Source organism: Trematomus bernacchii, unplaced genomic scaffold (assembly GCF_902827165.1).
Source record: "Trematomus bernacchii unplaced genomic scaffold, fTreBer1.1, whole genome shotgun sequence".
Lineage (NCBI taxonomy): Eukaryota > Metazoa > Chordata > Actinopteri > Perciformes > Nototheniidae > Trematomus > Trematomus bernacchii.
In genome coordinates, this window is record NW_022987973.1 from 20,408,918 (window position 1) to 20,433,275 (window position 24,358).

Sequence of the window (24,358 nt, forward strand, 5' to 3'; positions counted from 1 at the left end):
GCGTGGAGGTTGGACACAGGAGCGGGGGCGGGGGATTCCGAGGGGAGAAAAATAAATTGAGTGGAGGCTGGTTGATAAATTGAGCCTTCATTTATCACAATAGTTGTAATGGCAGAAGAAGGCTGACAAGAGAGGAAAGGAAGATAGATGATCAGCACACCATCCCTCAGTATATAAGCTGACCTGCTGCAAAAAGCCCAGAAAGAAATCCTTTCATTCGAGTTTTGCAGCAGAAGAGGCGCAGATGAAAAGATGATTTCCACTCTTTTATTCCCAGGTTGCTTCGGGACAGACCGCTGAGTTCGGAGAACTTTCCGGTCACTTAGCGATGGTGCTGCGGATGCTATTTGACCGAGGGGAAATCAGGGCTCCACAAACATCAATAGGCTTTGTTACAGTGAGGGATAGCTGCTCTGGCGCTAATCAATACTCACTGTTCCACAGGAGGGCCAGCCCCAGCACACTAGATGTGTAAAACATCTCGACCCCTCCTGGTTTTTAAAACGCAAGCAAACTCTCAGCTCAAAATAAAAACACACACAAAAATTCAGCGTGGTGAGAGAAAAGAGCATTCTAAGAACCGCCTCATCCAGTTTGGGTCTGGTGCTTGAACAATATTGAGTGTTTGCGCGCTTCACAAAAAAATGAGGTGATGGCGGCGGACCTGAAGCTCTGTCTTTGATTTGCTCGCTCAGTCGTTGCCTCGTTCTCTCGCTCGGTGGAGAACTGAGAAATTAGGTTAAAAATGAAATGTGAGGAGTGCACAGGGGAGTGAAGGCCACAGACTGAACTGATTAATTAGAACTAATCACACAAATCGGAGCTAATGGAAGTCTAATGGATTACTGGGAAGGCTCGCCACTTCACGGATGGATCTAGCGCTGCTGTGGAGGAACTCGGAGAGTGGTGAATCAGAGCCGAGCTGGCCAGGTCTGCCGGCTGCACACGGGCAGGCTATTTGTCTGGCGCTAGTTTTGACTAATCGCAACAAGGCCATACTTTGAAAAATGGCAAACGCATTTATTTCCCCCCCATTCAGAGAAACGAATTGTGGTTTCAGGCAGCACAAATAAATAAATAGCTGGAACGTTGAATTTGCTCCGTGTTTCACATGTTTTCCCCTGCATAAACACATTCATCAGGGAGATGAAACATAACCCCTGACATGAGCCGAGGATCCGCAGCTAGCCAAAAAGGTCCTGACTGCATGCAGAGCGAGGCGCTGCAGCTCCACGCCACAATGGCCCCATTGTCGGCTGTCTGCCTATGAAATATACCTTCCATGCAAGTGCATTTGTTAACCTCCGCCAAGATTAATGACATCCCGGTCACATAAAGGAGAGATTGTTTCCTGTGTGGCTGTGACACAGGTTTTATTATACTGTACTGCAGAGTGTGTGTGCGTGTGCGTGTGCGTGTGCGTGTGCGTGTGCGTGTGCGTGTGCGTGTGTGTGTAGTGGGCAGAGTGGACGTCCACCAGCATCTGAGTAGGATGAAGTGTTGAACAGAATGTACAATGCCAGTGTCTCAGTCTGTTCTCAGAGTGTGTATATGTAGATCAGCTTGTATGTGTGTGTGTGTGTGTGTGTGTGTGTGTTTGTGTTTGTGACTACATTCGAAGCAGAGTCTTTCCTTGACACTCGCCATCTGGAGCGTGTCGCTGTGGCAACAAAGGAGAAGCGTCTGGAGGCAGGCACAGTGGGAAGTAAAACACAGATCACGGAAATAGAAGTAAGAAAGAATAAGAAGAGGTGTAAAGAACGAGGTAAGACGTAGTCATGTGGTCATGTGGTACCACGCCAGACGATGGTTTCATGAAATACAAAAATAAAACTTACTTTAGGAAATATCTTTTAAATACAAAAATGCAGCTTCAAAAGGACGTGAAGCCCGTAACCATGGTAACTGGGACATTTAACGATTCCTCCCCCACTCCCCCCCCTTGGAGTCAAACAGTGGAAACAGGTTCAAATGTGCAGCCTGGGCCGGCAGCGGAGGTGAAGCAGACAGAAGCCATTTAGCGCAGAACGTCAATATTCAATTAGCCCGGTGGATATCATTAGGACGGCGGGGCAGCGTCTCTCTGGGCTTGACACCACTCTTAACCCCTTACACACACCACCCCCCCCCCCTCCTCCCCCAACCTACTCTCTAGATCCCTAGACAGAATATGATACCCCCTAATAATACACACACGCACAAAAATGCTTTGTTCCTCTCATTACGCCTATTTAATCCGACTCCTCCCCCACTTGATGGATCATTTTAACAATTTTCTTACACCTCACTGAAGTGTCTTTGACGTTTCTGTGTCAGTGACCCAGAAATGACGTGCTGGGTGCTATGGTCTTGTAATGAAAGTGTATTGTACTGATCATCATCATAAGGCAGTACTATTTTAATGAATGATGTTATTCAAATGAATTGGATTTAAAAACAATACAGGTAAAACCCCGACTCTTATCAATAACGTCATGATAAATTAAATAAAACACTATGATCCCAAACCACTGATCATTTTGCTGAAAATCTCCGAGGTTACATATTCTCAATATTTTTCTTTTTACCCTCTCTAACCTGCTGTTTCTTTGCTGCCTGGCTTTCTCCCTCTATGTGCACCACACATTCAGGTCAACCTCTCTTGTACCCTGTTCCTGAACTACACAAACACACACAGGTTCTTTCATTTACCCTGTGCAGGCAGACTGTTTAGCAAACAGGGTGCAGACTCTCGGCCACCTCTGGTGTGTCTCATTCAACACACACCTGAGACCCAGGAGAACAGACCCCACAACACACACTCTGGAAAGAGGAGGCAAATACTGTCTGACTGTTTGTACCATTACCGCTGTAAAGATCCTGACTGTATTCATTTCTGCAGCCTAAAAACTTCCTGTTTACAAGTGAAACCCCCCCCCCCCCCCCCCCCCAAAAAAAACAAATTATCGAGGAAATGTGTTTAAATCCAAAGAAGTACAACACACACATGCACACAGATACATGTCCCTGCACGGCGAGACGGAGCGCTGTGTCTGTGTTTTGGTCGTGTTGACAGCAGCGATAAGATCGAAGCATGTCTCAGGTAGAGTATGAACCTTCATCTAAAAGCCACAGAACAGTTGCACCCTGGGATATCAGGAACAAGCCCTACCGTGACCAGCCCAGAGATAACAGCAGAGAGAGGGAGAAGAGAAGAAGAGTTGAGAGAGTGTGTGTACAGGTCCAGCGATCCATCCTGTCTGACCTCTGAGTCAGAGCGGCCCCGGGGTCAGCGGGGGGAGGGGTCTAATTGATCAACCTGTCAGAACCAATGAGGAGGGCCATGTTAATGGGACTTTTATAAGCCCCGCGGGACGCACCACCTGACACTCAGAGCTGTATGAGTATGTGCAAAGCATGCAGTGCATGTACTGTGTGTGTGTGTGTGTATATGTGTGTGTGTGTGTGTGTGTGTGTGTGTGTGTGTGTGTGTGTGTGTGTGTGTGTGTTTGTGTAATCCCACAGCACAGCTAGCCTTATTAAAAGGAGCCAAGTGGAGACTCTGGCTGGGTTTTGACAAATGGCCTCTCAACACCAAGGCCACCTTTGCAAACTTTGGGGACGAGGTAGAAGGCGAAGTCACAAGGGTGAAGGGGCCGTGTATGTAGGAGTGTGTGTGTGTGTGTGTGTGTTTGTGTGCTCCAGCACTAATAACCTGTGCCTAGTGACTGATGGAGTGTGCAATGGATTAATCTCGCTGCAGACATGCTGCCAAACGCAGAGGCGCTAAGGGTTAGCAACCGGACTTGGCCCGCTTAGGAAAGGCTACAACCACAGGGACGAGTTGGTTCAAACTCACACACTTACACACACATTCACACACTCTTTCTCCCCAGGGTGTCTCTCCACGCTGAGATACAGCCAGCTGCAGTTTGACCTACAGGCCCTAATGTAAAACAACCGCTGCATCAGCCAGCAGACGCTCCGCAGCACACACAACTGGGCCGGCAGCTTCCAGCCATCACTACATGCAGGTCTGAGAGCAGCACAGAGAGAGGAGTGAGAGGAAGAGAGAAGAAAAGGGCAAGAGCCCAACATTGTAGCAGGAAATCAAATGAGAGAAGAGATGGTCAGAGTGTATCCCCTGCCCTCATTACATCTACAAGACATCCTCTTACATCCCCCTCTCCCTTCAACACACACTCATACTCTCTCCGGATCAGCACAAACATCAAAGCAATCAAAAACTACAGAAACTGAAACTGCTCGTCTGGAAGTGTGACTTAATTCAATTTACTTTATTTTCCTTGAGGAACTTCATTTGTGCCGTGGATAAATGAGATGTATAAAGCATGCATACAATTCAATACGTGCCCAATTCACATTTAAAAGCTAAGGATAAAAACGTGGAGTAAAAGCTGGAGGTAGTAAAAGTGCAACAATTAATATTGACAGAGTGTAAAAACAATTTAAACCCAATAACATTTACCCCCTCAAGGGATGACGCCATTGCACCAGGTTACATTTGCTTTACAGGGCTCCGGTCTGACACCATTTAGTAAACGTGCAGCGTTATATACATGTAGGCTGCACCAAGTTGGTCAAAATAGGATACTAGTGAATAAGGTCTCACAAAAGTGATTAAAACTAAAAATGCTGCCTTGGGAACACTTTGTTACTGAGATAAAACACATGACTCCGTCACAAAATTAGCAAGAACCACAGGTGGTGGAGAAGAACTCCTGAATTGTTTTGGGTTTTTCCTGGTATTCGTTCTGATTTGTCAGAAACTGCTTTGAAATAAACACCCTTCATACTACACAACTATTTCCCAAAGACATTCAAGACATGCAGGTGCAGAGCTGTGGATGTGGCAGGTGGGGTTTGGGAGGAGTGTTATGGGAACACGGATGTATCCACATGTCCAACATGGAACACAAATACTTTGAAATGTGGATATGGACTGTCAGGAAGCTGGGCATGTCTGAAGAAACTGGAGACCAAAGTAATAACGAGGGGGGGGCTTTTCTGAGAACCTGTATGGGGGCAGGGGCCGCAGCCCATTCAACCTGCCCTGAGACACAGGGACAAGGGTCCCATTACCCTGCTCCAGCCTCGACCTCTGTGAACTTGATCCTGGGGAACAATGTAAGAGGGGGAAGGGTGGAATAGGGGAAGGGGGAGTGAAGGGAGGCAGGGCTGAGGATAATATCTCTGGGAAATAAGTGAGCTTTCCTCAGTGACAATAAATGCTGGACAAGGTTTCATTTCCCAGCTCTGCTCCAAGGACCGGGGCGGAAACCTTTTCCTACGGGTTTCAAACGGGGAAAGTTGAAGGTGAATCGAAAGAACGCACTCCATTACACAGGTGTGTCTTTCAGGCCGTTTCAAAGCTGAACCCTTTCTGTCTGAGCACAAAGACTGCAGCTCCAGGTCTGCAAGTTAATTGAAAAAGCTTGAACATTTCAAACTTTCATTTATGACATACAATACTGGGAGCAGAAAGGAGATGAAACAAAATTATTTAAAAAAGGACTATTGTGTGATTTGGCCTTTGCATTCAGGCCGAATGCTGAAGGTCTGCGGCTCTATAGACTTGAACTGAATTTTACCAGAGGAGAAAAAACTCATATTGACATTCTTTGAACAAAGGGAGACATAAGAAGTTGGGACATTCAGACTTCAAATCTTGTTAAGCCGGATTGTGAAACACCAAAATCATCCACTCTTCAATACATTTTCTATTATTCCTCTTTCCTACTCTGTGTTTGTGTTATCGAAGGTGAACCTGCTGTTCCATGCTAGCCTCCCTCCCCTGCACTAACATTGTTGGACAGTTAAAGAAATCAAACATTGGTTAGAAAGAATCAGAGATATTGTTTTTTGTATTCCACACAATCTTCTTCTGCAACCATTTCAATTGTTCCCAATGAGGAGGGAGCATGTTGTGTGTGTACTGCTGGTTGAAACTCTCTGATCTTTCAGAAATGTGCTGGTGTTGCCACTGTTGATGATCCAAAAACGCTATGGATACACAGCCAACAGTTCAGTCGGAGGTTCAGGTTATGGTCTCTGCTGATGTAGCTTCGACCTGCACTTTTAAGCCCCATGTCCTGTCTGCCACACATGTGACCCGTTACATGCATATCTGGTGTTGTCGATGCAAACATTAAAGCATTTTAACAAATCCTAATTTACATACATTCAAAACCTGCATAAACTGGTTGTTGACATCCACATCTATAACTTTAAGGATGGTGAGTTTTTTTATTTTCTTAAATAGAGCATATTGCATCACCTTCATCATTACATTACCTCACTCTATTGTCCATCTTTTTATTTACAAGATTCTCTGATGTGTAATGAATGTCTATGGCCAACATGTCATCATGAAGGGATTGATCAAGCTAACCTTTGATATGAGAGACCTTTTGAAGTTATAATTATTACACCCTATATCTTAAATTTCATATTTCCTAATTCTATTTAACAGACATTAAAGAGTACATTAAAGGTGCCCTGGCTTACACAATGGGCTTTTCTTGACAGTCAGATGCAGATGATTGATCTTTTTAGTATTTGTAACTGTGGAACAACTCTCCTTCTGAGGAATAGTAGTAGAAAGAAAGCAGCAGCTTCTCACATCAGGGTATATGCAGGAATCCTGAGGTCAAATGTAATACCTTTTTAAGACCCTTTCCATACATTTTAAGACCTCATCACCACTTTGAGTTTTAACCGGTTACCTTGGCGACACACTTTACCTCACATTTACTATATACAGTATTGATTGTTCTTCCTCCTTATCTTCCAACCATTTGGACGCAAACTTGCATTTCCCCATAACGATGTTGTTTAACAACCGGCGTAAACGGACCTCCGCGCGCTATCAAGCAGTGAGCGTGCGATGTCCTGTTCAGATGACGTCAAATCCAACGGGATGCCATAAATAAACTACACAGAATCACCCTACACACCTACGCAATGATTACATTCAGGCAAACTGTAGAATACAACCTCTTTGGACAATTTATATACTTATTGAAAACAAGCTACAAAATGTAATACCTTGGAAAATGCCTTTTAATAGGCTTCATTTTCGCTAAATTGATTTATCAACTTTTAATACTTTTTAAGACCCCGCGGACACCCTGCACATATTGCTGTCAAAAAGCCGGGAGCACAACCTGCCTTGTCCTGACATGACAGACCGACCAGTATTTGCTGGAGAAGTCAAAGGTCAAGGGGGGAGGACGAGGTGTTAAAGGCAACAGGAAGAGCCAGGGGGTCGATCCAGTGCAGATACATGGCACTCTGTTCGCGGTTATTGTGTGGACCTTACAACGAGTGGATGCTCACCGGGGCACGGAGACGCAGTGGCAACAATAGGCACAGGAAAGCACACAAACTGGCATTGTCAACCTCATGGGTTTGTATACACAGAGCCGGAATACAGACAAAACAAAAACACACAAGGCTGAAACGGGCAGCCTGTCAGACTCAGGAGTTGGACAGAAGTACCCATAAAATATAAACCATAAAAACACACTAAAAGTTAATTTAAATGCAGTTGTTTTAGGGGAGAATGGTGGAAAAATAATTTCAGTCGCAGATCTACAGATATCAATCTGTCTAAAAGATCATGCCCTTTTGCCATTCATTTGGCATATTCCTTAAAATAAATGTCCTAAATATAAACTGACTTTTGCATCCATTGTTGGTTGTTTGCCTGATCACTGAATGGAGGTCCTAGTTTGCCCACGTTTTTTATTTACGACACTTCAGCCCTGCAGACACCTGGGGGTTCCTACCACCCACATCGGGTATCTAAATCCAGCGAGTAGAGATAAGCAGAGTGTCGTCCTTGCCGCTGAAGCTGTGCAGAGGTCAGCCGGAAGGAAGGGAAGTGCTGCAGGACGATGTGAATGCTATCACCGGCGAGCAGCAGCCAGTCGGTAGGCTGCCCTTCTGTTTATAGAGCTGTCGTTGCCGCCGTGATTGATGGCTCGCTACAGACAATCCACATCTCCCTCACGGGCCACAGAGTGCGGTGGGAGACGGAGTGGGAGAAACTGAAGTGTGTGTGAGAGCGTTTGTGTGTAGAACACTGGGAAAAAGAGAATACTGGGAAAAACAGTTCCAGCTGTGGTGAATGTTTAATCCATGACCTAGTCCTACACTGTAAAATCTCATGATCCATTTATTTAAATCAACTTTTTATCATGCCTCCTATGTCCTTAAATGTTGTCGTCTGTTTCAAGGAAGGTGATCTTGAATTGTCAAATTGCATTATGTTGTCGTTATAAAATGTCTGAAATTAGCCAAACTAAACTATGAAGTTCAAGTTTAGGTAATTAAAAAAATGAAGGCAGCGAGGTAAAAGATAATGTTTATGGACCCAGAACACGCCAGCTATATTTGATATGTGATCTTTTACAATCATTTAACTGAAACTCTTATCAAAAGTGACTCATTATAAATGCATTTAAACCTGTTGGCACAACCCAAGTGCAAAAATGATGCACGTTCATCAACTTCTTCAATACGCTGCTCTACCTCAAGGGCTACAAACACAAGGTTATTCTTTAGGTCAGTTGTCGGTTTGCAACAAAACATATGAACAGTTTCTGCAAACAGTCTTGAAAATCTCATTTGATGCTACAGCAGCGTACACTCTCCTGGGAAGCCTCTCTATAATCTATTTACCTTGGCTGCAGGAAACTTTCTCCCACTCAGCCACGATAACACCAAGTGATGAGGTGATACTGTCTGACTAGTTTTAGTTCATCCAAAACATGTTGAATGGGGCGGAGGTCAGGGCTCTGTGCAGACCAGTCCTTCCTCTGAAGCAAACTCAAACTATTTCTTGATGGAGTTGGTTTTGCACAGAGTGACATTGTTGTGTTAAAAGATCAAATGGCCTTCCCCAAACTGTCAATGTGCGCTGTGGCTCCTTTCACTGGAACTATCCATCTCAAACCATGCAGCAAAGTCCCAGAGTACACGTGGACAGGGGTGTCCACACTTTCTATTAGTCTGTAGACTGTTTACAGAGGACCAAGCTTCAAGTGTGGACTGCTTTTAGAGGATAACTAAACTGCAAAAAACAACACCTTATATAGTCTGATTCAACTCCATTTAAAATTATTAATATTTCTTCCTTTTAAAACTTGCCATAAAACACAGTGGAGCTTGCACTTCTTTCCTTTCTATCAAAGACCTTCCAGCACTTAGCATCTCTCCTGCTGTATCCAGACTTTTTGTCACTGATGGTATTACTTATTCATCCAAGCTTCGGCTGCGCCTGCACTTACGATGGTGACCCTTCACACTGAACTCTGCAGAGAATAATGGCCAAGACAGTCAGGTACACTTTGAGCTGACATCTATGTGTAGGTAGAAAGAAAGAAAAAGAGCCAGCGTGGTAAAAGGTGCTGGCTGTTACATAGTGAGGTAAAAGGTGCAGCTAATGCAGAGCTGCTACACCTCAGGCCACAGCAGCTGGGGACACAGGGCTTCCTCTGCTTTTCAAATATTTATCATCTCATAGCGTGAGACACCGCATGGGATGGAAAACAAGACTGAGTCCTGCTGGGTCCAGGATCTGCCGGTGTACACACTCATACATACCACGACAAACACAGCAAAGAAAAAAACAAACAGATGGGAAGATTCAGATGTCAGAGACATACATGCGCCCCGGTTGTAACCAAGACCAAAGTGTTGATAATGATGGAGACTCTAGAATCTTATCTCTGGACTGAGCAGGTAGCCTGAGGTGGGGTTCAGGACCGGAGCAGGGGACCGTCTGCTGACAGTTCGCCCTCACTCTCCGGCTTGTTGCTGAGCCATCTTGGGCACCAATCCAGGGGATTGTGATTGCATTTTATAGCCTCAAGGAGCCTCCTCGTGTCATGTATCCGTCCTCATGTCGCAGGCATCTGCTTAGCTCTGGGCTCTTCAAGTCCCCCCTGTGCTCCCTGCTGTGCTGAATCGTTTGATTAAATCTGCATTGCTCCTAATCATACTCAGAGCTCCTACCTTCCAATATACCTACTACTCCCTCACTGCCAAGAGACACTATTATGCTTTTAGGGGTTTTCCCTTTCCTCTAGGGAGTTATATAGGTTCTTGGGCATGTACATGGTCTGCAAAGGCTAAAATCCCAAAGTCCTCTCCCACCCTGCCTGAAACACCTCCAGTGGACTCCTTTGTTTACTTCAGTAACATAGTAATCTCACTATGCAACAGTCGGGCTTCTATTGGCTAGAGCTCCAACACATTGTACATGATAGACTAACGGGCGGGACATCTCTAATTGGTTGACAATCATAACAGAGCCGGCCAGCTAACCAATCAGAGCAGACTGGGCTTTGGTTTCAGACACAGGGTGAAAAGAGGTGCTAGGCAGGCAGTATGAGAACAATAAAGAGCTTTTTGAACGTTAAAGCATGGAGACATGTCACAGTAGAGGCACAAAATACGAACATGGAAATTATCATAACAGACAATTTATGTAAATGTATTTCAATTAAAGAAACACGTTATTAGTGATGACAAAAGTAATGTCGCCAAACAACGTGGACATACTGTATCTTCAAATAGGAAGTTTAGGCGAGACGTAAGGCAACTGAAAACAGCAACCTGCAACTCATTTGTACTCATTTGCCTGTTCAATTTTCAGAAACTTGGAACCTATTTATTACCGCTTGCTCTCCTACCCCATCACTAGAGTATTCCTTATCAAGGTGACTAACCTGCACAGCCATTAGCTGCAATGCTATTCATTTCTTGTTAGTTAGTGCAGGTAGGCTGTTAACAGGCGACGTGCCATTAATTGTGCAGGTACAAGGGAAAACGTGACCCTGTTTCAGAGAGCTGCGGTGCACCGCCAACACCCTGCCGCTGTGTGTTTAACGGGCCTCATAGGGGAAAGAGTCTGACAGTGTGTTTACACAGTGGCATTCTGAGCTGGTATTAATAATAGATCCACTTAGCATTCAGAGGCACCGGTCTCAGCCACGCTGTTTGTTTCACAGGTCATTAAATTTATGCCGCAGCCCTAATGTTCATTACAGCAGCAAACTGGCCAGGGGTCTGTAACACTCGCTCACTGTCTTTAATCCCCCGCTGTATTCCTCACACCGGCTTTCTTTTCCTCCCTTGCTTATTCTCCCTCTCTCACATCTCAGTACAATTTCTTGACAACAAACCTTTCCGGGTTTAATTAAAAGGATTCCACCAGTCTTCCTCCGACTTCATTATTTGACCGGCAAACAGTTTAATTCAAAACAAACCTTTAGAAATATTCTAGTGTGAAACAAATGTTCTTGAAAATCTACACCCTTCACAATTGTCGTTCTTCCATCTGTGAGAGCTGTAGCTGCTGCACAGAGCTCCTGCTGTGAGGCCAGTTCTGCCAGTTTCACCTTGGTGGGCGAAGCTAGAGAGAGGAAGCTGATCTCTGCTCCGGCTGAACGGCTGGTGATTCCTCTTCCACTGTAAACAAACCAAAGTCACCAAGCTAACCTAGACTAGAGGTCACAATGATAGACAAAGGCACACAATGGGAAAACTAATTAGGGCTTTTTATAAGGATTTTACTGAAATGACAAGACCGGAAGACCAGAGGAACTTGTATAAGCTAAAAGGGAAACATAAATAAATAAGTTTATGATACAGGCAGATTATTTTCTGTTTTGGTTATTATTTCTTCTCTTTGTCTGTATTTATACTCCACTTGTCTCTCTAAACCCGTTTCATCAGGTGCTTCAGCAGACAAACATTGATTTTACCCATCTCAAAACACAGACTTCCTGACGTAGGGGGGGAAGATTTAATGTGGAGACAAGGTGGGGGTTTAACATGCACACACACAAATAAACACTGCGTGAATTCACGTTGCAACCACAAACAGCAGACTGGTCCCACAGGCTCAAACCGCCCACCAATGCCTTCATTATGCCTTAATGGGACTGATTATTCTCTTTACAACCCCCCCCCCCCACTGCCACACAGTCCTGCCGGAGAAAACACAAACGTTTTAAGGAGCGAGCAAACACTTTGTTTAATCTAATCCTCTTGGAAATGTAGCGCACTTTGAAGGCCGACTTTACAGCCGCTGGAGGAAACCAACAGCATTGACACGCAGAGGAAATATTTCCTTGTGGGTGATTTTCTGTCAGTCTTCCTGGTATATTTATTTCAGTAAAGGCTAAAAAAAAATTATAAAAACAAAAAGCAGATATTAACCTTATAGTCTATCTAGGAGCTAATGGTTTCTTGTGTTTCTTATCCAACATCATTTGGTTTCTTGGACAAAGACCCCGACTGAAACCAGAATTGAAGATCAGAACCGACATTGATATATTGTGTTACTCTCTGTGGGAACTAGATGATCTCACCCTGTGTGTCTGTCATTACATGCATCTGTCGTCCCCTGTGCCCTGAGTCTGAGCGTTTGCAGTGGAGGATCAGAGGCTCTGCAGAGCGTCGAGTCGTGTGGCTCTCTAATTAAAGCTGACGCTGCCACTGAAGCCCGCCAGCCCCCGGGTCAAAGGTCACCACGCAACCGCAAGCAGGTAGCCAGCCAATGTGAAACAGGCTGAAAGGCAAGCAGCCACCACCGACAGCCTCCCCTCCTTAACCTGTCCTCCTCCCCCACTGGTCTCTGCTACTTCTTTTCTTCCTCTACCTCTTCTCTCCGTGAAGAAAAAACACTCGCCTGCACACATTTATCCACTGAATGAGAAGAATAGAGGCCGAATAGAAAAGTAGGAATGAGGGAGGGGAGGAAGAGGAAAGGCTTTTCAGCATATAGGAAGCTTGCACTTCAGAGCCCTTTCAGCGCAATGAAAGAGCGAGGACCTCGCTGCAAGGGTGCAAGGCCGGCATCGGAAGGCCAGACAAGTCACGAGACAAATAAATAGTAAGGTAACTTTGCTGTATAACCCTCGTATGAATGATCCAATGGTCTGTTCACCGAAACAAAAGCGTGCTGTTGACCTTTGACTGTCCATTCTTTTAAAGCAAAGTGGAACCGGACCTCGTGTGTTTTCCTGTTAAGAAAAAAAGCTGGTGCTGGCTGAGGGATCAGAAGCGCTGAAGAAAGCCATTCATCATGATGAAAAAAAAAGGAAAAAGGTCTCACCCATAGAGTAAAGAGTCCCTTGTTGTATTTGGTCAAGTACAAGTTAACCAGAGTCACATGGACTCAGAGGTCTCTTGTTTACAGCCAGGGTTATAGCAGCACGTCAGGAGGTCAGACACTGCAGAGGAGGGGAGTCAACAGCCTGGTCACTGCAGCCTTATCTGCAGCGTTTTCAGTCTGTTTCTGTGCTGCTCAGCCTTCTGAACACGAGGAACTGCTGGCTGTCAGATGTCAGCATCCACCTCTCTTTCCCGCTGCCTAGAAACACTCACGCTTTGAGGTCGCGTCCAGGAGTTGATTGGGGTTACATGCTCACTCCAAACAATCTGCACTGCCGCTCTTTTCTTGTGGTTTATTTGATATGGACCAAACAAATACAAACTGACACACTGATTACACAATTGCAATGTATTGTAACAGATGTGATGATTTTGAAAATGGGAAACAACCATCCCTAGCGGGGCTTTTGTATCAGCATCAATATAGAGAATACCATTTAGGAAGTAGAAATTAGTAAATAGAAAAAAAGACACCTAAAATCTTGTTCTTGTTATTTGGGGCCGGGTATGATTTGAGAAAAATATGATCTTATTTAATCATTTGTTATAAAAGAAGCCAAAATCTCTTGTACTACACATTATGTAAAAACAAGATTCTTGCAGAAAATATATAAATCTGCTTATCTGATAAAAGAATAATAAACATGACAGCTCTTTTTGTAGGTACCAAAAGTATGTTTGCACAATATGCAGCTAAAATCTTGCAGAACACCTCATTTCTGTGAAAGCTCATAAAAAAGACAAAAGACTTGGAGCTTAAATCTGAATATCCTAGCAAGAAACACGTCTACACTTTCACGCTGGAACCAAAAATAGCTGAAGGTGGGTTGCATTTCCTTTTAGTCTGGCGTTAAGTGTCTCGCTGGGGATGGATGGATGTGTCTCATACTTGAAGAAAAAAATTGCGAGCTTCAAGATAAAAGATAGAAGCCACATTAGGTGAAAAGAGAGAGCCAGATCTATACATTTACCTCACAACAGACAAAGAAAAAGATGCACTCAAGCAGCTTTTTATCCATTAGTTTCTGTAGGTTTCGTCACACATGTAGAATAAGAAGAGAGACAGCTCTTTATGTCTGTCTCCATGTGTCCCCATCAAAGGGAATCGCAGAGCGCCAACTGAGCCTATCACACACACTCATACATACACACACACACACACACACATACACAAGCGCAAAGCCACAGGAGTGATTACCTCCCAGCCGGGGGCCTTATGTGTATTGTAACCACAGTCTGTCCACACTGTCAGGGACAAACACCGATCTGACCTCAGAGCAGCCAACCCTCTGCTACACATCTAGAGAGCAGAAACAAACCCGCGTCTGAACACAGCTGTCTCTCTCCATCAGTCTCTGAGCGCTCAGTTTTTGGCTCACATCACACAGAAAGGTGGGAAACCCTCACAGGAGACTGTTGCTGATTCAGACTAAAGACCAACACAGAGACAAGCAGAGCAGGATGTCAAATTAACTACAGAGAGGATTTGTACAAGCCAAGCAGACAAATGGCCTCAAAAGAAGGTTCCAATCTAAACTATAAATCAACAGTCAAAAATCCTGAGATGTTGATGACAAACTAAATGATGTTATTATTATATTTATATAATTCTACTATTGGATCAAAGGTGTCAAGAAAATGTCCACAAAGTCCTTGTTTGTGTAAAAAAAATAATAATTAGGAAAAAGGGATTGGAAATAGAGTGCAACAAAGCAAAGGACGTTTTCTTACTGCTGGGAGTTTCTTTAAGTTTTCCTCTGTAAGAAAATAATCTGGACATTATACTAAAAGGACTGTTTCTTGAAGGCTTGCAAACACAGCAAGCCTTCAAACGGAGTGATCTGATTCCACACTGTCAGAAGTCATGACGAATGGATTCACTCCTTCTGCGTCACGAGAAAGACACATCGACCAAACTAACACTGGACAAGGGCTGCATTTAAAAAAAAAAGAGCAAATGTGAACACCAGACTAAATGACTTTTTTCCAGAGAGTCTCGTGTTGTGGCCTGGATCTTTTGGCTGTGTCAGCCTTTTCCAGGCCTGACAGAGTGTGATGGAGCTGCGACCCGTCGTGAGGCAGACCTCTGGCTGCCCGGCCGGTGACTGATGCACACCAGGCCGCGGAGGAGAGCTTTATTAAACGACGACGAGGAGCCATCACTCTCCCTCTGACACATTGGGGGCTCACCTTGGGGTGGGAGGCGACGGGGGGGAAGGAGGAGTCAAGGGAGATGTGAAACATTTAATCCATTTGTATGAACACACCTTTGTTAAGACGTACAGCGTTTGTTGGATTCTTTCTTTCTCAAAACGTGCTTGTTGTGTGACTGTGTATGTGTGTGCATATGTGACTGTCTCTCTGTCTGTGTGTGTGACTGTTTCTGTGTGTGTGTGTGTGTGTGTGTGTGTGTGTGTGTGTGTGTGTGTCATTTAGCAGGGTCGACATACTGCAGAGCGAGAGTGCGATGACAAATCCATCACTTAACCCTCTCATTCAATCCTTCGACACACACTGAAAAATGCTACACGCACATACACAATCAACACACGCATGCTACACCTGCAGACCTTGACAGCCTGCGAGAACAAAACCGCCAACGCACACCTCCTCCTTCGAGCCTTCATCAGCAGCTGCAGGAGGCTCCAAACAGTCTGAACATCCCGCATCTTCAACCTGAGCGCCCACCTGCAGCCGCAGCAGCACCCATGGGTGCAGCAAGCAGGGCCAACACACACACACACACACACACACACACACACACACACACACACACACACACACACACACACACACACACACACACACACACACACACACACACACACACACACACACACACACACACACACACACACACACATCACACACACACACACACACACACACACACACACACACACACACACACACACACACACACACACACACACACACACACACACACACACACACACACACACACACCACACACACACACACACACACACACACACACACACACACACACACACACACACACACACACACACACACACACACACACACACACACACACACACACACACACACACACACGTCCACAATGATCCGGCCACGGTAACAGATGCTTGACGATCTCTATTTTATGCTCCATTAAGTAAAGGTGTCACATTTTAACATCAATAAATCATTATCTCATTAATCTTGAAACATTGCTGTAATTAATGTGACACGGCTGTCGACTGATTGAAAACATTTCATTTCCCATAATGTAAAAATAAAAAGGATTTTTTTTGTAGCTCGACAACCATTCTTTATTTTTGTTTCCTTTGGAACCAAAGCTTGTTAAACCTTGTAAACGTCCGCAAGGGATAAAGAAATAAATATTGATTCAGCTACAAAACTGTAATGTTATTTCTTATCTACATAACTCCTGAATCAATATTTAAGACAAACAATTACCGTCTGCCAGAATTTCAGAGGGAATTAGGCGCTGACAGTGTTTTTCTATAGCACTAAATAATAATCTCTGTCTATTACAATTGTACATCCAACACTGGATTTTAATGAATAAATACAAATATCCCTGCAGGAAATAAAGGCATTTGTCTTGGGTGGCAAATACAAACTATTTTTATCCACTACATGTTTTTTTTCCAACCATAGTTGGCATTTCAGAAGCTCAGAAAGATTGACTTTACTTTAACTTTCTGCAGATTGAAATAAGCCCTTGACTTCTTGGTGACGGACATTTGTCAGGACCCATTGCCTCATCGAGGTAACGCTGCCATGTGCTCCCACTATGAGAGAGAAAACAGTTTGTCTCACTCAGAGTGTGAGTGTGTGTGTGTGTGTGTGTGTGTGTGTGTGTGTGTGTGTGTGTGTGTGTGTGTCTGGTGGGCAGACTGCCAACACAAACTGACAGCGGATGGCGCCGGCAAAGAGGTGACTTAAGTTAGGGGTGATTAAGCTAAAAGCAGCCGACACTAATGTCAGATCTCACACAGACACAACACAACATTCACTATGCTTGTGTGTTCTCTTTCACTTATAGCTGTATAAACATAATAAATACAATGATGTGAATATATTAGTTATCTTTTACAAATAAAGATTATTCACATAATGATTTGGCCTTCAGCAACTATATTTAAAAAAAGAGAAAAACCAACAATTTCAACAGAGAGAAAAACCTTTAAAATAATTTAAAATAATCTTAAAAGGTGAGTAGACCTGTGGCCTGATTTTCAAGGAAAGGTAACTCTTTGAATGGAAGTGTGCATCAGTTCTTTGAATATTTGTTATTTCCAGTTAGAGATGAAGGAGCTTATACAAACGTTCATTTACAGCGCTGACTAGACAGAAACGTTACAGTTCGCTGTGGAGATGTGAGGAATCACATCAATACGTCCAAATAAAGTTAAAACCTTGGATTTTAATCTGTTTTGTTATGTAGTTTATAACAAGGACACAATTAGTTATTGTCCGACAAGAGAAAAGAGTGTTTAAACATGTGAATCTTTTTGTATTATTTTTCCCAGAAGTAAACCATCATGTACTTTTGGCCACGAAGTGAAGACAGAGAGACGAATAGATGGAGGAGGGGACATTATTCCAGAGGAAAACAAACCTCACAGATTTCTGCCTGATATTCATACACCACCGCTGTGCTTAGCTCCCTCTCGCTTCCTCTCCATCTCACACACACGCTCGCTCACATGCACACACAGCTGACCTTTACAGTGAGAAAGGAATACATGAATAAAACTAAAATCTGCAAATGACAAATCTGCATTTGGCCCTCCAGGTTTCCCTTGGGGTGAGTTTCAGAGAGTCAAATGAGGGCAGTTGGATTTAATCTGCCGCCTCGGGAATGCACACACACAAATACACCCATACATGCACACAAAGGCAAGCCAGCGGACTGATTTGCTATTAAACGGACCAACCAAACATTGATTGTCATTTCATTTGCTAACAGGAACAAAAGTGATTACTGTGAGGAAAGAGAAGAGGAGAAGAATACAAATATGACCGGAAATGAGGAGCAAGGAGAATAGTATTGAGTCAATGGAATAGGAGAGAATCTCAAAGCAGAATTAAGAGTTCATATGACACGAAAGGAAGCAAGAAGAAGGGAGGAGAAGGAAGAGACTCCCCAGTGGACGCCGCAGAGGAAAAGAGAGGAGAGCAGGGAGGATCAGGGGAGGCAGCAGCAACAGTTTGACCTTGGACCAGGGAGTTAAGTTACGGTCAAGTCAAGAATCACAAAACGTGTTAATCCCCACAGACCGCCTTTCCTCTCTGCTCCCACTGCTCTGTTCCGTTTCAGTCAGCAGAGCTTATCGGAGACGGCAACACCAGCAGGATTCCTCTGATATCTGTGAGCCGCCTGACCGGTCACTCCCTCTATTATTGATGTCTGTGTGTGAGATTATTTGATGATTAATTTCCATGATTTATTTGAATTGATTTGTAATTTAGTCTATGAAATAAAGACCGATGCTCATTCCAGATTGGCATAACTGAAAATGATGTCTTTAGGCCTGCATGTTTAGTGTGATATTGAAAGCCAATATCAAATCTTACTTGGTTTACAATGAATGAAAAGAAAAATAAGCAGAACAAAGTTAGACAGGGCACATTTTTTAGAATATTTGGGATGGCTAATTAGTTATTCTGCCTTAGTGTTAGGGATGGGTATTGAAAACTGGTGCCAAGTTTTCCAATATCTTACAATCATCTCCGTGAATATGGATGCTTTGCTATAGTTGCGTGTGAACAAAGACATAACAAAACACGCAGTCTGTATCGTGTTTGGGAACAGCGCTATGGCAAAGAAAAAAAACACTCAAAAGCATACACTATATTAGTTCAAGCTCTAATGTGTAAGAATTATTATTTCCAACCAACAATTTGTTAGGAATATATAATAAAAACGATATTGATACAATACCATACATTCCCATTTAGTGTGTAGAGTGTATAATGTGTAGAGACCTGGTCACACTTTTTAAAAACAGCTAAACTTTTAGACCCGACGTGTTTTGCACACGCTGTACTGATCCACTGGAACGCCACTCAACTTTTTAGCATTTACAAAAGGGCAAAAAACTGAAATTCACATCTTGCATTAAAGCAGTGGATCAAAGACGGAAGATTAAAAAGAAGATTAATAAATACATTAAATGGGTTTCAAGTTCAGAGAAAAGGACTCAAGAGTTTTACTTTCCTCCAAAATGGTGTTGCCTGGAGCAGAAAGAGTTAACGACGTGAATAAAACCTTCAGCTCAAGAGAGGCTTGACTGACAAGGTGCAGAAGCCTGAAATCTTTGCACAGAGTGTGTGTGTGTGTGTGTGTGTGTGTGTGTGTGTGTGTGTGTGTGTGTGTGTGTGTGTGTGTGTGTGTGTGTGTGTGTGTGTGTGTGTGTGTGAGAAGAGGAGGTTTAGGTATTCGGTCTGTTAAGCATCTGTCATTAAACGGTGTGTGTTGTGTGTCTTTCATGCTACACTGCTTTCACTCCAAGCAGAAGTGAAAAGGGTCAGAAGAGAGTTCTATTCAAAATGTATAGAGTCCGCTAACAGGATTATAAAAGGTAGATTTGTTCAATAAAGAAAAGATTGGAAAATGATTATCTCTAACAAAATGGGTTCGTCCTTCAGGACATAGTTGTACAGAAACCCATTTTTTTAAAGCAAATATTTTGAATAAAGCTGGTTTCACTCAATTGTGATGATTTGCTGCTGTTTCTGTATTTGATCCGTTTCATTTCAAACCAAATCTCCTTCATATTCAGAGTGTTAGGGAGACAACTCCTTCATATTCAGAGTGTTAGGGAGACAACTCCTTCATATTCAGAGTGTTGGGGAGACAAAACAAACAATAAGGCGACATCACCTTGGAGAACTGGTGAGAATTGTAATTTTGAAAATGATTTATTGGAAAAATAATCATCTTATTTGATATAAGATGTTAAGATATTTCCTACTGCTTAATGTATGAAGGATGTTTATGTTCATGTTTCAGTACCTGATTTCTGAAGAAACTACTCCTCTGAATCAGAGCAGACTGTTTGCACATCAACACTTTTTACAAGATAGTTGAAAAAGACAGAAAGACAAGAACATGATCAACACATCAACTTTTGACATGATCATAATAAAAGAAGTAATTTAAAATATCTAGTTCTTATCACTATCCTAAAGTCAGCTGATTTCCTATTAATATCAACTCTAAATGTTTCCCCCAGCAATAAATTCTACCGTGTAAGATTTACAACATCTGGGGCAATTTTCCGCTCAACACTCAGATTTATAGAGTTTTTCAGACTCTCTGGTGAGATTAATTAACTGAGGCAACTTGTTGGACACGTATTTAAGTAACCAAAAAGCTATGTGTGTGAGAGAGCTTCAGTCCCTGAAGAGTGGAGTAAAGAACAGGCTTTACTTCCTCTGTTTCAGAAGACACAATGTTGGAACTATCAGCGTGGGAAAGAGCAGATTTTCACTGATTTGATCTAAAACTTAATTTGTGTGTGCTTCTTTAGGCCTGATGCAAGGACAGCAGACACAGATGTGTCCAATCGAATTGTACTGAATTAACTGTTCCTCAGTCCTATTTAAAAATGTTTTGCTGTGAATGGCCATATGCTGTACAGAAAACCTGCTGCAAATAAAACATGGATTATGTTTGAAAGGCGCTGCAGCAGAAGACCTTTAAAAACAGACATTTAAATGATGGATTGATAAGAAAAGAATGGCTGGAGCAGTGATGGGTGAAGGGTGTGAAGTTGCTTATCAGTCAATCAGAGCGGGATGTTTCCTCCATCTTGTGCACAGCTGTAACCTGCTGCTGCTTCCTATGATGCCCGAGAGAAAATGTCATAGTCCTTCCTGTTATGGAGGCACAAGTAAACTGACTAATTAGTCCAGTTGGTATGTTATGCAAGACACAATTTATATTCTTAGCGTGATATAAGAGGAGGTGTGGACAGAATATTAAAGTTGTGTTTTCTTATACTTGTTTGATCACCTAAAACTATTGTGTCTTTCTGCTGGCTCTCGCAGGATCTATTTGCTCTGAAGTGCTGCACCTTTACTGGGTCAAGGCTGTCATAGAAAGGACCAAGGTAAAGGTCTTGTTTCAAAGCCATGTAGGCCAGCTCCCTGCCTCCTGTGTGGAGGGACAGCAGCAGCAGCAGAGGAGGCCACTGCAGCGTTTATCAGCTGGTAGTTACACGCTACATTTCCTGAGTGATGCTGTCGCGGCGCGTCCTGCAGCAGCAGAGCGCTGAGGGGCTCCGAGGAGCTCGGCCACCCAGGCGGCGAGCTGCTGGGCTGTTGATGAAGTGAGGGGTCACTGCAGGGCTAAGTGAGACCTCACACTGGACCAGCAGGCCAGACCTCGGGCCACCATGGCATATGGGTGTGAAGGAGGTGAGGAAGCTGAGGAGGCATTGTGGGGGGGAAGGGGGCACCCAAGCTGTCCTCTCCGCCTCTCACGAGACCCCAAGCTGTCACAACAGATATTTACCAGCCCTCACACTAAACACCCACCAGGGAGAGGGGGGCAGCATCCTTCCTCTTTCAAACAGAGGGATGGAAAGCAGGAAGTATGGAGGACACAATAAGTAATCTCTCCTTCCTGCTGCTGTGATGTCTGAATGCCGGGTCGCTGTCCTCTGCTACTCCTGAAGCCCGGCTGCAGACCTGCTAATGATAGTCACTGGGAGGATGAAGGTGTGACCTAAATACTTATTTTAGGTCTGGAGCTGACTTGTGAGGGAACCAGTGTACACAGAGAGCAGAGGGAGTCACAGCCGGACAGGAAGTGACACACTCCACCGGTCACACTACAGAACACACAGCTGCAGAGCAGGAGGGCAGAGGGCACACTGAGAGACTCTCCAAATACTGTACGGTCACAACAGGTCACACTGAACTACAGGGATTCTTTCACTGGACTAAAGCTGGAGAATCGAGCAAAGAGAGGGCAAATCATCAGCGCCAGTCTTGGATACTTTCTACTGCAGAGAAATGATGCTGAAATGAGTCAATGAATAGATTAGATAGGCATAAAGAGAAAATTAAATTGCTCTAGATTAATCATTAAATGCAAATGTTTGCTTCACTGATTTGAGGAGATGCTTTGTATTTCATTATATATATATATCATTCTATATATATTGTTCAGAATACGTGAGCAATTTCATGAAGGGCTGCAACAACCAAGGAATGTTTTCATCGGTTATTCATTAACTAAACCCAGATTCTCAATATTCAAGGTGATTTCTCTGTCTTATTTTATCAATCCAAATGTATTCAGTATTAGTATATATATATATATACAGTATATATTCATTAACACTGAGTACCGTTCTCTAGCATTATAAGCATTATAGAGAATGACATTTTGACCGAACATTAGTGAACGCAGCTGTGATCTGAGGAGCTTTCTTCAATCGTGACTACAAGCTCTTTCTCTGCAAAAACACTTCACACTCCCGCCTGCTTCTGTCTGTTGAATACATGCAGCTTACACCGTCCCCCCACCAAACATCCCCCCCCACCAAACATCCTGCTCTTCACTCTCCACACCTGAGAGCCTATTGACAGGGTGTCCCAGTACCACGCGTATCACTTAACCTCGCGTCAAAACACAGGTGTAACGTAAGCCCGGGGAGCAGGCGAAGGTCCCGAGCTCATAAAGAAATGTGCGAGCTGGGAGCAGCACCCTGCGTGTAAGAAGGGCCCCTCTTTGAGAGCCGAGTGCAGAGTTACTGCAGCGAGGGCAGCTGGAAGGCAGCCAGACACTGACAGAGGCACACCTTCACCTCGGGGATCCGCAACACAACGGCACAGAAATACGACTCGGCGGGAATGAAAAGCAGAAAGTAATGAGAGCATTTTTAAATGGAGGGCATAAAAAGGAAGGTTGCTGCTCTTACCAGGGCGCCCCGTATATCCGGAATCCCTTTATGGTGACGTCCGAGTCGTGCAGGTACACACAGTTTGAGAGGAGCGTCTGCACATCGTCAAAGTCCTCGGGTTTGAGTTTGGATACGGAGGGGAATCGGTAGTAATCCTGCTTGACCAGCTCGGCCATAAAGTCCTTATCAAAGGTCAGCTCGTGGTTGCCGGCGATCACCACCTTGAACTCGTACGGGAGGCCACCTGAGGGAGATCAGAGAGGGAGAGGGGTGTGAGCTGGAGTCTCAAATCCACATATTTATCCACATGTTATGGCAAGAATTTCCACAGCGCTGACATTTGCTTAATATACCTCTTACCTGAAACAACCATTTGCTGTTCAGGTGAATTTAAACATATCAGGAAAAAGAAAAGAAAATCGCTTCACCAATAGGAAATAATTACATTTCTGTGCACAAGCTGACTGAAGAGACAGAACTCTGTATCACGAAGCCCTGTATAACAATATTTAACCAACACATTTGTAAATATTGACTACCATCCAAAACAAATGTAGTCTTTTGCCTTTTTATTATGGTTGCAATATTTTAAGAATGAAGATGATTGTTGTCTGTGATTTATCAGAAACTGCACCAATACATTTATACAGTGATATCCCATTCCTGAAAACATTGGTTTGATAACATAATACAAATGTGTTGCTTGATAAAAGTATTTCTGAATCGACATTTCTCCATGTTTTTCATACTGCTTGTTGTGAACTAAGTATGGATATTATTGAGCGTTCACTAAATCTGCAGAATATTGATTATTAAAGATTGAAACTGATTCATAGCACACTGCAGATTGTGCAGCTCTGTCCTCCTTTAAGCAGAGGAGTACTTCATAAAATCACAAAGGGCTGGTACTGTTCCACTTGGCTGTCCTGGTATTTTGTACATGGAGCATACACCCTCCTCAGGAGCTCCCTGTATATCTAACCCAGAGCACAGATCAGGACTGTAGTGAAACCTCACTCAGACAGTCAGAGGTTACAGCACAGCTGACGGCTCTGCTTGACCCCTGCAGACCACCGCAGACACCGGGCGGCTGCAGGAAGCATGAACCTGAACTAAATAGAGAAGAACATCTATTACAATTCTCATCCCCTCATCTTTCAATTTCGGCTGTGCCCTTTTCGCTCTGCTGTCTGGTGATTTGTCCCGGTTCCCCTTCGCCATCAAGAAACAGACGTACTACTTTATTCCAGCAGATTGAG

The 24,358-nt window shown here is 43.7% G+C and overlaps 1 protein-coding gene across 2 annotated transcripts in view; it reads right to left on the bottom strand.

The window, feature by feature from the left end:
* Positions 1–24,358, bottom strand: part of mpped2a (metallophosphoesterase domain containing 2a) — a 52,968-nt gene that overhangs the window by 4,510 nt on the left and 24,100 nt on the right. For both annotated transcript variants that reach the window (XM_034116726.1, XM_034116727.1), the window contains exon 4: positions 23,118–23,343. In XM_034116726.1, coding sequence (XP_033972617.1) covers positions 23,118–23,343 — 226 coding nt within the window. The remainder of the gene's footprint in view (positions 1–23,117; positions 23,344–24,358) is intronic.